The sequence below is a fragment of the Cherax quadricarinatus genome, chromosome 59, assembly GCF_038502225.1.
Source record: "Cherax quadricarinatus isolate ZL_2023a chromosome 59, ASM3850222v1, whole genome shotgun sequence".
In the NCBI taxonomy this organism is placed as follows: Eukaryota; Metazoa; Arthropoda; class Malacostraca; order Decapoda; family Parastacidae; genus Cherax; species Cherax quadricarinatus.
The window spans coordinates 13,410,084-13,429,709 of record NC_091350.1 but is presented as its reverse complement, the minus strand read 5'-3'; the positions used below and the strand labels follow the sequence as shown (position 1 = coordinate 13,429,709).

General features: G+C 38.7%; 1 protein-coding gene across 1 annotated transcript in view; it reads right to left on the bottom strand.

Moving 5' to 3' along the window:
- The window catches only part of LOC138854444 (rho GTPase-activating protein 15-like), a 97,726-nt gene that overhangs the window by 75,158 nt on the left and 2,942 nt on the right, over nucleotides 1–19,626 (bottom strand). The window contains exon 2 of the mRNA XM_070097821.1: nucleotides 15,453–15,575. Within this exon, the coding sequence (XP_069953922.1) occupies nucleotides 15,453–15,575 (123 nt within the window). The remainder of the gene's footprint in view (nucleotides 1–15,452; nucleotides 15,576–19,626) is intronic.

Sequence of the window (19,626 nt, the reverse complement as noted above, 5' to 3'; positions counted from 1 at the left end):
CATAATTTGAAATGACCATATTAGCGGAACGCCGTAAAGTGAAACGCCGTAAAGCGGTGCCCTACTGTACTGTACAATGGATGCTCTGCTATCAAAATTTAGGAGAAATTAGCAGAAATTCTGATTTCTTTTAATAACTTGTCTAATTTACTTGAAACTAAACTTTCTCTCATAATAAAACTCTTTAAAGATGGACTGCGTTCAAAACCGAACACCTGAGGAACAAACCTAAGCAATTCTTCTCAGATCAAAAAGACGGTAATTATTCACCATCTGCTGGGGATGCAATCCTGGAGCTTCCAGTAAATTCAGATATATTTACTGTGAAGAACTGTAATGTATATTTTATAGATTTGTACATTATTGTAATGAACAACCTTTAAGCATTTAAATGTTCATCAACCTCCACCAGCAACATTTATGTTCTCTACACACTATACCCTCCAACAGTGTGGCTCATGTGTCATCTGCATACAGTAGTGTGCATATTAATTGGGAGAGTGAAGAAATAAGACATTTGTTTGGAAAATTAATTTTTATTTGGAAAATACAAGGTAATGATATGACAGATAATTGATTTAATAAGAGATATGACTACCCTTTACTTTTATAAGCACTGATACATGCTTGGCATAGAATCGACCAATGTTGAACACATTTTAAAAAGACAAGTTCTTCATTGTGGTATCAGGTCCTAATAACAGCAGCAATTAGCTTTTCCAAAATTGAACAGTCCTGTTTTGCAATCCTGTGTTTGGCTATTGCCCATAGATTATCAATTGGGTTGAGGTCAGGAGAGTTTCCAGGTCAGTTTTGAATGCTTAGCTTACTCTCTTCAAAGAATGTCAGCATCATTCTGGAAGTGTGGCATACCTGGAGGGTGTTTCGGGGGGTCAACATCCCTGCAACCCAGTCCATGGCCAGGCCTTGATCAGCCAGGGTGTTAATGCTGGCCACACATAAACCAACATATGTACCACAGCCCGGCCAGTCAGGCACTGACTTTAGGTGTCTGTCCAGCTCCCTCTTGATGACAACCATGGGTCTATTGGTAATCTCACTTATGTATGCTGGGACGAAGTTGAACAGCCTTGAGCCCCTGATACTTACTGTTCTGTCTCTTAGTGTACTCATGGCACCCCTGCCTTTCACTGGGGATGTTGCACTGCATGTAGAGTCTTTTGCTTTTGAAGGGAGTGATTTCTGTGTGCAGAAATTTGGGACTAATTCCTTTAAGATTTTCCAAGTGTGTATTATCATTTATCTTTCTCACCTGCATAACAAGGAGTACAGGTCAAGGGACTTCAACCGTTCCCAGTAATTTAGGCAATTTATTGTACTTATACGTGCAGTGAAAGTTCTCTGTATATTTTCCAGAGCAGAAATTTTGCCTGCCTTGAAAGTGGCTCTTTGTGTACAGCAATATTCCAGCCTAGAGAGAACAAGCAATTTGAAGAGAATCACTGCTAGCTTGGCATCCCTAGATTTGAAGGCTCTCGTTATCCATACTATCATTTTCCTAGCAGCTACGATAGAAATGTTGTGGCCTTTGAAAGTTGAGATTCTCCAACATTATCATTCCCAAGTCCTTCACTTCAGTTTTTCGCTCTGCTGGGGCAAGATCCTGCTAGAAAGTGCCTTCTCCATCAGCAAAGTCTCTATCCACAATGGGAAGCAAATGAGTTGCAAGGATTGACTTGTATTTGTCACTGTTCATTAATCCTTCAACAACAATAAGCCATCCAGGGCTATAGCAGTAAAACTACCCCAAAACATCTTAGGTGGGTATTTTGGCACTTGTTGAATGTGTCCAGTTTGAAGAGGTTTGCCTTTGTTCCATCTCCACTGATTTGTACCCATGTACAGTGGTACCTTGACTTACGAGCTTAATTCATTCCGTGACCACACTCGTAACTCAATCTGTTCGTATATCAAATAAATTTTCCTCAGTGAAATTAACTGAAATGCCATTAATCCATTCCGGTGAAATTCCTGGCTCTCAGGAGGCAGGAGAAAATACTTCAATATAACGCTAATATCAACTCTACGGCTTATTAATCTATCACAATTGATCTAATGACTTAATAAACAATATAAATAACAGAAACACGATACACATGTATACCCTAGAATGAATAAAGTATGTCATTATGTGACATATCTTTCCATATCTTCCCAATCTTGCCCTTCTGAGGTCTTATTATAAGAGAAAATGGAGTGTTTGTGAGGCTAACTGTGCTAGATCACTAGTTTCATAAGGAAAATATTGGAACAAAAGCAATTTTCTCATGTTTTTCTATGATTTCACGCTTGAACCCTTTCAGGGTCAACAGGCCCTCTCCCAAACTTCTTCTCAGGGTCGAAAAATATTAAAAAAAAAAAAAAATCTAATGCAATGACAATTTTTTTTGTGAGTATAATAGGCCATAAAATTTTTTTTTGCAATCAATACTTATGAGATATGGAGGTGTGAAGTTGACAAACTGAACCGCATATGGCAACATCGCCGACTGCCGGTCACCAGGTAATAGTTTATTTTGTTTTGTTTTTTCTACTTTTTTCTTTTATTTTTTTATATTTTATTTTTTCAAGTAACTTTTATGGCCTCTGAGACCAATATAAAGACTATTTGGTATATATTCACTTATTGTATACTACACAATAACAGCACAAATTTTGCTGTCATTATATGTAAATATAAAAGAAACACTACCTGTTTATAAATTCAAGTCTCTTCTCAAAGATCACTTACTCACCCAAAACCAAATAAATACTGAATAACTGAACCTTATAAATTGTATATCTTAAATGTTTCTCACAATTATATCACATAAATGTTAAACCTAAAACCCAATCTAACTTTATTATTTTTTAAATACACTACCTAACAGAATACTCCATTCTACTGAATGTACAACAATGCATGCAACCATATGACCTGTCTTTGTAATACTCACTTGTGCTTTATAGTAATCTGTTTACATTAATGTTTTTCACTGATTTCATCATTGCTTAGTTAATCTTAAGTTAATTTTAAGCCAGCCCGTAATGCTATGCATAGTATAAGTGGCTTTGGCATGCTGCTCTTATCTGTATTTTTTTGTACCTCTGTATGTGTGCTCAAATTATAAATAAATAAATAAATAAATAAATAAATAAATAAATAAATAAATAAATACAAATGTTTACACAAACCAACAATAAAAAATGTTGTTTATTACTATTTTTCTATCATGTATATACACATATAGAGTCACTGGACAGGTTCCTATAACTACAAGAGGTTCTGAAAGCTTGTAGTTGTGTGGTGGTGGACTTGTAAAAATGCTGAGTCACCAGAGTGTCTTGTCACAATGATGCATCATACCACCCCTCACTAACCCTCACTGCCTTCCACAACACATCCCTTCCTCCCCACACACCTACCTTCTTTCTTACCTTCCTTCCTTCCTACCTATCTTCCATCCTTCCTTCTTCCTTCCTCTCATCTCTTCATACCTATCTACCTACCTTCTTTCCTTCTTCCTTCAAGGACCTTTTATGGCCTGCGAGACCAATATAAGGTACAGCAGGGCCCCGCTTTACAGCGTTTCACTTTACGGCGTTCCGCTAATACGGTCATTTCAAATTATGACCAAAACTCGCTATACGGCTCCCCCCACCTGACTTTCTAATACGGTCACCGCGCCCCACCCTGTTTGTTTACATTCTTCGTGAGCTCAGTAAACACTAAGTCTCTCCATTTTGTCTGGAAACTCCAAAATTTCAAATGTTTTTAAAAGTTATTTCATATTTTATATATACAGTGGACCCCCGCATACCGATGGCATCACATAGCGATTAATCCGCATACCGCTTGCTTTAATCGCAAAAATTTTGCCTCACATACCGCTTAAAAACCCGCTCACCGATTTTCGTCCGAGACGCATCCAATGTGCGGCCTGAGCCACGCTCACATGTTCCCCCGGTGGCATTGTTTACCAGCCAGCCTCCGCGGTAACATCCAAGCATACAATCGGAATATTTCGTATTATTACAGTGTTTTCGGTGCTTTTTCTGGAAAATAAGTGACCATGGGCCCCAAGAAAGCTTCTAGTGCCAACCCTACAGCAATAAGGGTGAGAATTACAATAGAGATGAAGAAAAAGATCATTGATAAGTATGAAAGTGGAGTGCGTGTCTCCGAGCTGGCCAGGTTGTATAATAAACCCCAATCAACCATCGCTACTATTGGTGGTACAGCTGCTGCTGCTGCTGCTGCACTGTCAGCTGCTGCTGCTGCTGTAGCATCGTCTGCTGCTGCTGTAACATCGTCTGTTGCTGCTGTAGCGTCGTCTGTTGCTGCTGTACCACCGTCAGCTGCTGCTGCTGCTGTAGCATCGTCTGCTGCTGCTGTAACATCGTCTGTTGCTGCTGTAGCATCGTCTGTTGCTGCTGTACCACCGTCAGCTGCTGCTGCTGCTGTAGCATCGTCTGCTGCTGCTGTACCACCGTCAGCTGCTGCTGCTGCTGTAGCATCGTCTGTTGCTGCTGTACCACCGTCAGCTGCTGCTGCTGCTGTAGCATCGTCTGCTGCTGCTGTAGCATCGTCTGCTGCTGCTGTAGCATCGTCTGCTGCTGCTGTAGCATCGTCTGCTGCTGCTGTAGCATCATCTGTTGCTGCTGTACCACCGTCAGCTGCTGCTGCTGCTGTAGCACCGTTGTTGGTGTGGCTTATTGAGAATACCAAGAAACAATTAACCCCAGAGGATTTGCCACCCAGGATAACCCAAAAAAGTCAAGTGTCATCGAAGACTGTCTAACTTATTTCCATTGGGGTCCTTAATCTTGTCTCCCAGGATGCAACCCACACAAGTCGACTAACACCCAGGTGAACAGGGAAAAATGCCTGGAACTAGTTTACCTGGAGTTTACCTGGAGAGTTTCGGGGGTCAACGCCCCCGCGGCCCGGTCTGTGACCAGGCCTCCTAGTGCTCATATTGGTGAATTTAAAGCCAGCAAAGGTTGGTTTGAGAGATTTAAGAATCGTAGTGGCATACACAGTGTGATAAGGCCTGTTCTGGAAGAAAATGCCAAACAGGACCTACAGTACTCAGGAGGAAAAGGCACTCCCAGGACACAGTGTCTCATCAGTCATTGCTGCATCTTCAATAAAGGTAAGTGTCATTTATTCTTCATTTAGTAGACTAGTACATGCACAATATATACTGTGCATGTACTACTCTACTATTGTGCATGTATCCTTCTCTTTGTGTGTGGGAAAATGTATATTTCATGTGGTAAAAATTTTTTTTTCATACTTTTGGGTGTCTTGCACAGATTAATTTGATTTCCATTATTTCTTATGGGGAAAATTCATTCACATACCGATTATTTCGCATAACAATTACCCCTCTTGCACGGATTAAAATCGTTATGCGGGGGTCCACTGTACTCTGATAATTATACTTATGTATACCTGTACTTAAATAAACTTACATACTGTGCTGGCATGCAGGTACACATTAAAATCAGTAAGAGTGTCTTATGTCTTCAAACGTCATTAGTAATGATAATAATAATCATCGAGTCTCATTTAAATGTCGTATATTATGTTAAATACACATTTTCATTAATCCATCTATGATATTTTTTCAAAATTATATAATAAACACGATACATAACATAAAAAGATGATAAATACACCCCACAATAGAATAAATAAACATAAATATGAGATGTGGTAGCAGACGACTTGCACGTGACGCCATATTAGAAATGATAATAATAATAATAATAATAATAATAATCACCGAGTCTCATTAAATGTTGTATATTACGTTAATATACACATTTTCATAAATCCATCCATGATATTTTTTTCAAAATTATATAATAAACACGATACATAACATAAAATGATGATAAATACACCCTACAATAGAATAAATAAACATAAATATGAGATGTGGTAGCCAGATAACTTGTACAAGTGACGGCAAGAATAACATTTTCTCTAATCTAACATAAGAGAAAATGTGTTACTGGGGATAACTGTAGAAAATTATTCCTTTCGTATGTATGTAAGTTTATTCAGGTATACACAAATACAGTTAAATAGATTATCATACATAACATATGTGTAGAGAACCTAGGATAACCCAAAAAAGTCAGAGTGACTTATTTCCATTGCCTTCACTCAGAGCTTCATTTCTTCTCAAAATGATGTTACATGAGAATGGGAGTGTTCTTCTTTATTAATTCTACCGTATCAATGTAGAGACAACCTGTACACAATGTAACTTGTACACAAACCAGACGTGTACACTTTGTTTACAAAACATACCTTCGCCTGGTTTGTTTACATAACTCTGCGCCTGTCCCCTCTCATGTACTCATTCTTTCTCTCTCTCATTTATTCGTTTTATCTCATTTACTTACTCCTGACCCTACATTAAGACTACAAATATTTTAAGGTAAGTAATGAGTGAACTGTATATACATTTTATCGCTCTGGGATGCTTAAATGTAATAGAATATTATGTGTAGGTGGGTTGGCCTGATATGGTAGCCCGGCTGACTACCATACATACCACACTTGATTTTTTACAATAAATACTACTTGTCTCACCCTAGATTAAGACTATAAATATTTTAAGGTAAGTAATGAGTGCACTATGTGTGTATTGTACTTTTTTATTGTTTTTTGATGCCTGGTTCTATTGCTAACTTAATATATGTTAGTGTAAACGTGTTATCTAGTGTTTGTATGCATTTGTAAGTGGAAAAAAAAGGGTGTTCCACTTTACGGCGGTTTCTGCTTTATGGCGGTAGCCTGGAACCTAACCAGCCGTATAAGTGGGGCCCTGCTGTATACTGAATGTATATTCACTCGTTGTATGCTACACAATAACTGTATAGTCATTATACTGTTTACAAAACATGTTTACACAAACCAACAATAAAAAATGTTATTTATTACTATTTTTCTATCACATACATACACACAAAGTCACTGAACACTTCCCAGAACTGCTACAGCTCCTGTAAAGTTCGTAGTTGTTCTGTGGGGGTGGACTTGTAAATATGCTGAGTCACCAGTGTAATTAGTGTCACAATGACAAATAACACCCTCACTGCTTGTCAACTTCCTCCCCACCCCACCAACCCACATGGAAATAAGTCACTGTCTGAATTTTTTGGGTTATCCTAGGTTGATGGTCTCCTTCCTTATTTTCTCCCTTCCTTCCCTTCTTCCTTCCTTTCTTCCTTCCTTCCTCCCTTTCTTCTTACCTTCCTTTCTTCAGGTTTCCTGGGCATTGCTTTCAGTCACAAACTCTTCAAAACCATGAAATTCGTCTTCACTGACACTTCCATCTGTGTTTGAACTGTCACTTGGGAACAAAAGAGCCCCAATTAGCCGAGGAGTGAGGAGCTTCTTAGCACTAGACATGGTGAACAAGGTGTAAAACGGCTTTCCCACAATGCACCACTGGTCCCCGATTTTTTTGTACCACGCACACTGACCATGGAGACCCATACTCTCTCATCTAGGCCTACCAGCCTTTTCCTGCTTGATTTGAGGACGCTAGAATTTATGCATACTAGTACGCCAAAAACCCTGAAATCGTTAATTCAATGGAAATCATCCTCTTCTTCTCAGCACTGTCCTTTGCACTTACTTTCTTAGGACCCACAGTTAGAAATAAGAAATTTGTCAAAATAACTACACAAAAAGCACAAAATGCTGGAATGCTGGGCAGATGTTGTGGCGTTTGCTGCACCAACTAGTGGCAGCATATCTGAAGCTTGCTCGTAACTCGGATTTTGGCATGCAACTCGACGAAAAAATTGACCGAGTGACAGCTCATAACTTGGAAAACTCGTAAGTTGGGGCACTCTAAAGTCAAGGTACCACTGTACTTCAAAATGCGCTATGTCTAAAGATATAACTTTCCTCCATTCATCTGTCATCTATCCCTTATGATCAGGTGCCCACTGCAGCCATTTTTTCTTCATAGCAGCAGTCAATAACTGCTTCACCAGTTTTCTGGCAGCTCTGCCAGCTTCAAGGATCCATCGTCAAACAGTTGAAGACTGTAGATCTTTGCTGATTTTCTTGGGATCCTTCACACTATTAATAACCTTATCATCATGAGGTGTTGTCTTGAATTTTCTTCCACATCTTCCTCAATGCAGCTCTCCACAATCACCAGTGTTGTCAGCTCTCTTCAGAATACAACCAACAGTTGACTTTGCTAGGCTCAAATTTTTGGCAATCTATCTGCTACACAAATCAGCATGTTTTCTAAGAGCTACAATATTTGCATACTTCCTAGGTGTTACATCCATCATGAACTGAAGGGAAGAATTTGGCGAAATCACATTCACTCAAGGAGCCTACTTGCAGAAATAACTTTACAGAACAAAAGCTGTTGTAGCACTGACAAGTCACAGGGAAACACCACAGATGAATGGTTGCCAGAAGTTGATTTGGGTTCTTTTCTTCTGAAAAGAAAAGAACCCAAACTGCATTAATTAACCCTTTTAGGGTCCGTGCTGTAGATCTACAGCTTTATGTTGAGGATCCAAACCATAGATCTACGCCAAAATTCTAGCGGCGTCAAATTTAGCGCGAGAAGGCTGGTAGGCCTACATCTGAGAGAATGGGTCCGGGTTGTCAGTGTGCACACTATAGAAAAAATCTGGACGCCTGCATGGCATTGTGGGAATGCTGCCAAAGTAGCCTTGTTCATCATGCCTGGCGGCAAGGAAGCTCTCACTACCCACTCACTCTGCGGCGAATTCTGACTCTCCTCTTCACAGCTTACAGTTCTAAGACTGATGGAAGTGGAGCTGAAGAAGGATTCTATGGTTTTGAACCATATGGTACACTGTACCATATAGTACAGGGTACAGGGACCCTAATGCAAATAAGTCTGCCTGACTTTTTCTGGGTTATCCTAGGTTCTCCAACATATGCTGCTAAGTATGATATTCTATGTAACTATTTGTGTATACCTAAATAAACTTACTTATGATGCCAGTACAGAAATACAATTACATGGATTATTACACAAAGCAGCATATGTATAAAATCCTAGGATAACCCAAAAAAGTCAGGGCGACTTATTTCCACAGGGATCCTTGTATCTGTACCATATGGTGTTCTGTACTGTATGGTGTTCTGTACTGTATGGTACCCTGTACCATATGGTACCCTGTGCCATATGGTATCCTGTGCCATATGGTATCCTGTGCCATATTGCACCCTGTACCATACGGTACCCTGCACAATATGGTACCCTGCACCATATGTTTTCCTGTACTGCACGGTACCCTATACCACATAGTACAATGTACCATATGGTACCCTGTAACATATGATACCATGTACCATATGGTCAATAGGTGGTGTTGGTGGCAAGAGACACTAGCCAAGACTGAGTGGCAATGCAAGCTAGCTACTGACTCAGCAGTTTCCAAGACAAAGTGCTTTGTCATCCACCTCAAGGAACATGTCGAGTTCCTGTACATTTGTAAATATATAATAGAACATTACTAATATACAACATTCTTGCATATTTTTGTTGTAAACAATTATTGTAAACTAAATAATGATGAAAATAGAAGTGTGTTTGTGTTGAATACAACAGTACCATATGGTACAATGAACCATATGGTATCATTGTACTTTATGGGACAATGTACCATATAGTACCATTGCACCATATGGTACCATTGTACCAAATGGTGCCATTGTACCATATTCTACCATATGGTACCATTGTATCGTGTGCCATTGTACCATATTGTAACATAAGATACCGTATGGTACAAATGTACTATATGGTACCATTGCACCCTATGGCACCACTGTACCATATGGTACTCTATGGTACCGTTGTATTCAACACAATAACAGCACTAATATTTTCTTCATTTTGTTTACAATATATTTGTAAACTAGTTTTGTAAGCAATATAATGATAAACAAATTAGTGCAGTTGTGTTAAATACAATGAGTGTACACTTATACAATATGCATTATATTGGGCTCACAGGCCACAAATGTTACTAGAAAAAAAAGAAAAAAATTAGAAAAGAAAAGAAAAAAAGTATAAAAAACGTAAAATAAAAAAATGTGATTTTGCGGAAGTCACTGATGTTGCCGCCACCCGGTCATTTTGGGTCAACTTCCTGCCGCTGTATCTCGGTAAGTACTGATCAGAAATTTTTTTTTTGTTTTATTACCCTCACAAAAATATTATCTTTAATTCTGTAAGAAAAAATATATTTTTTTTTTTTTTTCAAAATTTCTTGGACACTGGGGCACCCCTTCAGATTTTGACCTTGGATCCTGAAAGGGTTAAGCTGGAGACTAAGACATATTATGAGATAATCACAAAATTTACTCCTGTCCCAATTAACCCTTTGACTGTCGCAACCCCCAATCCTGAGGAGTCTCCTGGTGTCGCAAAATTTAACCCTTTCAGGGTCCGTCCCGTAGATCTACGGCTGGTCGGTGAGTGTCCAAACCATAGATCTACGCCAAAATTCTAGCGCCGTCAAATTTAGCGTGAAAGCGCTCATAGGCCTACATGTGAGAGAATGGGTCTGCGCCGTGGGTGTGCGCCATAAACAAAAAATCTAGGCACCTGCATAGCATTGTGGGAACGCCGGCTCAGTCACCCTTGTTCACCATGCCTCGTTGCAAGTCAGCTCTCACTCCCCGGAAAATTGGGACTCTCCTCTTCCTGTCTGATAGTTCTGACACTGATGGAAGTGCAAATGAAGACGAATTCTACGGCTTTGATAAGTTAGTGACCGAAAATAATGACCAGGATATCGATAATAGTGCAGAAAACCCCGACGATCCTCGACCTTCTACCTCTGGTGTGGGCACTCGTGACTCACGGTCGGGTGTTCCTAAACGTAAGAGAAAGCTAATATTTTCGTGTGGCCAGGCCTCTGACTTCAGTAATGACGATGATTCTGACGTGGATTGTGATTTTATTGCGCTCGACGATCATTCGAGTAGTGATAGTGAGGAATCATATTCACCAGTGAAGCGTCGGTATGTTCGCCGCCGCATGCGCTCGGGTAGTGTACCCTATGCTGTGCCCAGGGGACGGAGTACATCCCGGAGTACATCCCGTGGCCCTACACCCGTTTTAGGTAGTGATAGTGAGGATGATGTGGCTACACTTGGCATGGATGGGTCACAGGCATCAGTGGATGGTGTTAGTGGTGCTGGTGGTGGTAGTGGCACCGCCATGCGTGACTCACCGTGCCACGCAGGGACCCACGCTGCTGACTCGTCAGTTCAAGGACAAAGCGGAGCGTCAGCCACCAGCCCGCCACAACCACAACCACCCGTACAACCAGCCTATGATGTCCAGTATCCACCACAAAACCGTATATGGGATTGGCAGCAAAATCCCAATTTTGTTCCCAAGCCTCACCACTTTGATGACTCTCAAAGTGGAATTCTACCTACCTGTCCCCTTGGAACCACAGCCAATGAACTGGAATTCTTTGAATTATTCTTTGACCAGCCATTGATGGAAATCATTGCCAGGGAAAGTAATAAGTATTTTCAGTACACCATGGCAAATACGATCTTATCACCACAGTCAAGACTACACAGGTGGAAAGAGATGACTGTTGCAGAAATTTATTTGCTTTTTGCAACAATACTGCTTATGCCTCACGTCTATAAGCATAATATAAAAGCATACTGGTCCACAGATCGGCTAATTTGTACCCCATCCTTCAGTGAAATAATACCAGTGAACAGGTTTATCTTACTGTTACGTATGTTGCACATCTCTGACAAAACCAGGCCTGACAGAAGTGACAGGTTATACAAGATTAGAAATGTTTTCATGTATCTCAAACAAAAGTTCAGGATATACTTTTATCCATTCAAGAATCTTGTAATTGACGAGTCTTTGATTTTGTTCAAAGGTAGACTGTCATTCAAGCAGTATATACTGAGCAAGAGGAACCGCTTTGGTATAAAATTGTTTGTACTCTGTGATTGTGACAGTGGCCTGGTGTTGGATATTGTTGTATACACGGGTAGTAAAACATTGAAAGATAACAAGATGTTATTGGGTATCTCAGGTGACGTAGTGAGAAACATGATGGCACCTTATCTTGGTAAGGGCCATACATTATATACCGATAACTGGTACACAAGCCCATTACTCAGTGATTTCATGCGAGTGAACAAGACAGATGTGTGTGGCACAGTGCGTTCTAATCGTAAACATATGCCCAGGCTCAACGCAGGTGTTCGTGGTGATGACGTGCAGGTGTTTACTGCCAATGACATCACGGTGGCATGACAAACGAGATGTCACATTGTTGACAACCATTCACCGTAATGAAATGCAAGACAGTGGCAAAGTTGATCGAGTGACTAATGAACGTATTCGAAAACCAGTGTCAGTGATTGATTATACACAAAACATGCGCTTGGTTGACAAGTGTGACATGCAGATTGGTTCTGTTGACTGTGTTCGTAAGAGTTACAAGTGGTACATGAAACTTTTCTTCCATCTCATGGACATTTCAATGCTGAATGCATATAATATGTACCAAATAAAGACTGGTAACAGACCACCGTATGGTGAATTTTGTTTGTCTGTTGTCAGACAACTCATAATGAAGTACCAGGTAACAACACCTGCAATACAACATGGTCCTCGAATTCATCACGATATACCCAAGCGTTTGAGGAGAGAAGGTGATCATTTCATAATACAGCTTCCTTCAACTCAAAAGAAATTTGCTCAGAAGAGATGCATTGTCTGTGCACAAACAAAACGACGGCAACAAAGACGCAAAGACACTCGGTTTATGTGTGAGGAATGTAAGGTGCCTCTGTGCATGGTGCCTTGTTTCAAGGAGTTCCACAAGCTCCAGCAGTTCTAAAACCATGTCCAGTGATTGTAAATATGTAAATATATGATAGAACATTAGTATTATACAATATTTGTGCATGTTTATTGTAATAAACAACAGTGGTAAACAATAATATGATAATAACTTTAGTGCGGTTATTGTGTTCAATACAGTGAGTTTATATATATCAATTATATACAGTATTGGTCTCTCGGGCCCCAAATGTTAGTAGGAATAGAAAAAAATTGGAAAAGAAAAGAAAAAACAACTAAAACAACAAAATAATATAATACGAGTATGTGGAATTCGTCGATGTTGCCACCACCACATCATTTTCTATAAACTTCTTGGCACTGTATCTCGGTAAGTACTGATCAGATTCTAATTTTTTTTTTGTTTTATTACCTTCACAAAAATATGCTCTTTAATTCTGTAAGAAAAAATAATTTTCTTTTTTTTCAAAATTTCTTGGACACTGGTGCGTGACTTCAGATTTTGGCCTTGGACCCTGAAAGGGTTAAAAAAAAAAAATTTATTTTTTCTTATGAAATGATAGAGAATCTTTTCCCGATTGTAATGACACCAAAAAAACGAAATTTGATGGAAAACTGATGGAATTATGCTCTCGCGAAGTTAGCGACCTCGGCGATATTTACAAATCGGTGATTTCGCCCACTTTGAGCCCTATTTTTGGCTACTTCTGTTGTTCCAGTCGACCAAACTCATAGCTATTTCTTTAGAACTCCATTTTCTCTATCAACTGAGTACAAGAAACTGCCCATTTACTGATTTCAACTACCCAATAATGTGGTCAGAAATTTGCAATTTGGCCAATTTCATGAAAATTAAAAAATATGACAATTTCAAAATAAGGTCCAGAATGAAGATTGCAGACATTCCTGGCTCTAAAATAACATTTTCTTCGTTCATCAGTCATGTCTCCAGGCCCCTCTGATATTGCTCTTGCTTTCTATTTTGAATTTTTATTCAAACAAATAATAGAAGACTTACTATTATGCAGACTACTGCAATACTGTAATAATTGTATAAATAACATTGACCCATTCATGGCTGCATATTAGAATGGCTAGTTGGACATTTATTGGACAATGACATCATTTGTTTACTTTTGAACATTGGCAAAAATCAAACGTTCCCCTACTTTGAGCTCCTTTTCCAGGTTCTTTTTATAATAAAATCAATCAAAATCACCTCTATTTCTATAATATGTTTTCCATTCTATCAAATGAGACCAAGAAAACGAGAATACAATTATAAATACTATACGAAAATAGACCACAAAGTCGGCATTTTAATTAAAAAAACGGTCGGAGTTTTTTTTTCTCATTATGTACTGCGTGCTCCAGGATTTTTTTTATATGGTGCACACTGACCACACAGACCAATTCTCTCACATGTGGGCCTACCAGCTTTCTCCTGCTTGATTTGAAGCCGCTAGAATTTATGAGTATACATATGTGAAACACGGTACCTCGTAAGACGTATATATACGGCCGCGACAGTCGAAGGGTTAATTTGCACACTACTGTACTATACTTGCTGGCAGTGTGGCTGATGTGTCATCTACATACAGTACTCTCCAGAAGTGTGGCTCATGTGTCATCTATATACTATACTCTCCAGAAGTGTGGCTCATGTGTCATCTATATACTATACTCTCCAGCAGTGTGGCTCATGTGTCATCTACATACTATACTCTCCAGCAGTGTGGCTCATGTGTCATCTACATACTATATTCTCCAGCAGTGTGACGTGTGTTATCTACACGCTAATTCACTCTTACCCCCACTCAGTTTTAACTCAGCCCTGTCAGATAAACTATCAGTCAGCAATTCTACTTCAATACACAATACTACTTCAACACTGCTCTCTTCCATATTTTTATGCTGCATATTCATTTCTCAATCTTATTTATCTATCTCAATCTCAATCTTGTTCATCTTTCTCATATTGCTGAAATATTTTTAAAAATTTCTTTTCATATACAATATACATTCAAAGATACAGATTTTAACTGGGTTTTCTCTTTCCAATCCCTTACACAACTAAATGCACCTAAAAATTTACACAGTCTATTGCCTGAAAAATCATTAACTTTATCACAATGTTTAAAATAAACTAGAAGGTTACTTAAAATTATCATCATCAAATGAGTATCAGTCTTCATTCCTGATTATGTTCTGGTGTACAAGAGGTGTGAACACTTACTTCAACTTAGCAGTTGCCAATTAATGTACAATTTTTTCTCATTATTATCCTGATTCCTATTTTCACAGGGTAGCCAAGACACCCAATTAAATATATTTATGTAAATCTTTAAACTTACATGGATATTCAATGCAAGAAGCAGAGGCTTCATCCTCTATCAGCAAATTGATAAAGACACTACATAGTTCCTGCCATAATCACAACCCAGAAAGAATAGAAGGGAATTAAAAAACAAGAAGGGAAGGGGCTTAAAATTTTGTACTGAAGTAGAAACAGTACAAGGTGACTAATTTTAGAATTACAGTACATGTATATGCAAAAAAAATCCTTACCTTTATATATACCCTTCTTCTCCAGTGTTTCTTTTAATGGTCTTTTCTTTATAAAGCTGCGAAGTTTGTCAGTGATACCTTTGCTATCAGGATTAAGATGCTCAACACTGGCTTCACGCTTGACTACAAAAAAAGAAGTGAAATAATATTAGTCAAAATACATCCAAAGCATTTATCAACTGATAACAGCAACTAAGCCAAATATTAACCCTTTCAGTGGCAAACACACAAAAATATCTAAGGAACTATCTTTCTAAGACTATCTAAGATCTAAGGAAGACAGCCCTGCTAACCCAAACACTGCCTCACTTAACCCAAGCTCAGGGAAATCAAGCCTTCTCCTCCATAGCTTCACAATATCTGCTTTAGTGATACTATGAAAGGATATTGCAGAAGAATCAACAGCAGTAAGAAAAGAATAACACCAAGGACCCTACAACTCAACTTGTCTACCCAACAGGATGCCGGTGTATCATCAACCCCCCTCACCACCACCCAGGGAACAACAACAACAAACATGGCTGACTCCCCCTCCAACTCCACTCCCTTCAAAGGATTCACTCATGATAACTCAGGTATGATTATTCCTGACAATATCAGGGACTACATTGTCGCTTTAGAAAACAAAATCAAAGATATTAAAGCAACACTTGCACGATGAGAATCCAAGATAACCAACCTTGAGAACAAGATCCAAAACCTTGAAGAGAAGATTACAACGGGAAGTGCTGACACAGAAAATACTCTGAAAACAGCTATAGCCAGTCACACTGAGCAAATAACAACCCTAAATATGAAGGTTGAAGAAGCAATCAAGGACTGGAACCAGAACATGCACACTCGACTGAATGAATACCTTGATTTCCAAGACGACAAAACTGAACAAGATAAGTTGTCTGATGCAGTTATAATAAACAACCCTCACATTCCTAGTAACATAACCCAAGCACAGTGCAAGGAAACTGCTATCAGGATAATACATGACCACGTAAAAGTTATCCTGCAAAACAAAGAGATCAAAGAAACACGTTTGTTATGAAAACAAGGTAGTAGACACAGTATTATGATCAGACTTCATTCATAAGATAAAAGAAAGGACTTAATTAAATCAGCAATTACAATGAAAAATGGAGTGTTCATCAATGAATGTCTAATGAGAAAACACCAAAACCTTCTGTTCAGGATGAGAAAACTTAAACATGAAAACAAAATACATCAGTGTTTCATGTGAGATGGAAAAATACTAGTAAGGAAAACATCAATAGGACAACAGTATACCATCTCAAATGAACGTGATTTCTCTACCTTCCTTAGAAAAGATGACATTTCTGTAACAGACTAGATAAGTGTCCATAACACATATATATGTGCGGTGCATATAGTGTACACTCTCATTACATTATTGTGCATTTTTATTTTTTTTTACTAACTAATACCAGCTACCTCAAATACTTTTACTTCTTTTTAATTGCTATTAATTGCTCATAATTTTGTGTTGCAAGTCAAATCTTACTCCAAATTAATGTTATTCATGGTTGCTACCTGTCCATTTAATTTTGTTTACCACTACTTATTTTAGTCCCTTTTATATTGTGTGTGCAATTAGTGTATATTCCAATTACATTATTGTGAGAGTCCCAAAACTATCATTTGCTAGCTAGTACCAACTACCTCATATTTTTTTTACTTTTTATAGTGCAATTAATTGCTCAACTTATTATATATTACAAGTCGGATCTTACTCCCAAATCAATATTATATCAGTGACTATCTGTCCATTTAACTTTGTTTACCATTACTTAGTTTAGTCCCTTATATATTTTCTCCTTTATTTTAGCTTAATAACTACCTTAGTTCATATATTCACAATTGTTAAAATTGTGGAAAATACTGTATATATTTTCCAGAAATACAGTAGTTATATGTAAATAGATGGCCATACTGTATTTAATAAAATTTATGTTATCGAAAACGGGAAGCTGCGCCTGCGCAGAAGGACACTCGCCATTATTGTTTGAATTGAACAGAACGTTAGTTACTAATGTGAAGAATTTTCGTGCTCTAGAGGTTAAAATTGGGCTGACACCTCTCAAATAGGAGGCGAAATTGTTGGATGTGCATTCCTGCATAATTTGAGTATCAGGCGACAGGACAGGCCTATAAATTTTTCATAAATGTAGGCAAAAGGGAGGGTCCTGTACATGACACATTAATCTCCAGTCAAATTGGCTAGTGATATTAAGATATTCTCCTACTGTTATATGTGTATATATATAATCATTTATTATTTTTAATATACAGTCCACAAATTTATATATTTACCAGAATTCCTGGTGTATGTATATTTCATTTATAATTAATAGGTCCAGAGCAACTTGTGGATATGACAGTGGTAGGTATCGAAGGGGGACATTTTTTGCGACCTAGGTGTCCCAAATTCCTACTTGTCTAACTGATAAATAATAATTATCTGTGTTCATTTACTGTTATGTACATAATGATACATTCAGCTAAATGCAATTTTCCACAAAAATAATCAAGGTGCTATTCTCAGGTGCTAAAGTGTAATACGTTCATTATTTTACTATTATATTCCCAAGCTCTCCTAGGTAGTAGGTTGGTAGACAGCAACCACCCAGGAAGGTACTACCGTCCTGCCAAGTGAGTGTAAAACGAAAGCCTGTAATTGTTTTACATGATGGTAGTATTGTTGGTGTCGTCCTTTCTATCTCATAAACGTGCAAGATTTCAGGTACGTCTTGCTGCTTCTACTTACACTTAAGTCACACTACACATACATGTACAGTGGACCCCCGCATACCGATTTTAATCCGTGCAAGAGGGGTAATTGTTATGCGAAATAATCGGTATGTGAATGAATTTTCCCCATAAGAAATAATGGAAATAAAATTAATCCGTGCAAGACACCCAAAAGTATGAAAAAAAAAATTTTTTTACCACATGAAATGTTAATTTTAGTACACACAAACTGAAAAAGGCATGCACAATTACATGACACTTACTTTTATTGAAGATCTGGTGATGATTGATGGGATGGGAGGAGGGGAGAGAGTGTGTTAGTGTTTAGAAGGGGAATCCCCTTCCATTAAGACTTGAGGTGTCGAGTCCTTTTCTGGGGTTACTTCCCTTCTTCTTTTAATGCCACTAGGACCAGCTTCAGAGTCACTGGACTTCTTTCGCACAACATATCTGTCCATAGTGGCCTGTACCTCTCGTTCCTTTATGACTTCCCTAAAGTATTTCACAACATTGTCAGTGTAATAATCACCAGCACGGCTTGCAATAGCTGTGTGAGGGTGATTTTCATCAAAAAAGGTTTGCACTTCAAGCCACTTTGCACACATTTCCTTAATCTTTGTAGTAGGCAACTTCTTCAATTTCTCTCTCCCCTCCTCTGAACCAGTTTTCTCAGGTCTGGCCTCTTGCTCTTGAAGTTGATCTATCAGCTCATCAGTGGTTAGTTCTTCATTGTCCTCCTCCACCAACTCTTCCACATCCTCCCCACTAACCTCCAACCCCAAGGACTTTCCCAATGCCACAATGGATTCCTCAACTGGCATAATCCTCTCAGGGTTAGCCTCAAACCCTTCAAAATCCCTTTTGTCTACACATTCTGGCCACAGTTTCTTCCAAGCAGAGTTCAAGGTCTTCTTAGTCACTCCCTCCCAAGCCTTACCTATAAGGTTTACACAATTGAGGATATTAAAGTGCTCTCTCCAAAACTCTCTTAGAGTCAGTCGAGTTTCTGAGGTCACTACAAAGCACCTTTCAAACAGAGCTTTTGTGTACAGTTTTTTGAAGTTTGCAATAACCTGCTGGTCCATGGGCTGCAGGAGAGGAGTGGTATTAGGAGGCAAAAACTTCACCTTAATGAAGCTCATGTCCCCATAAAGTCGCTCTGCCACGTCTGTAGGATGACCAGGGGCATTGTCTAACACCAGGAGGCACTTAAGTTCTAATTTCTTTTCAGTTAGGTAATCTTTCACATTGGGGGCAAATGCATGGTGTAACCAGTTATAGAAAAAGTCCCTAGTGACCCATGCCTTACTGTTTGCCCTCCACAGCACACACAAATTATCCTTGAGGACATTCTTTTGCCTGAACGCTCTGGGAGTTTCAGAGTGATACACTAATAAAGGCTTAACTTTGCAAT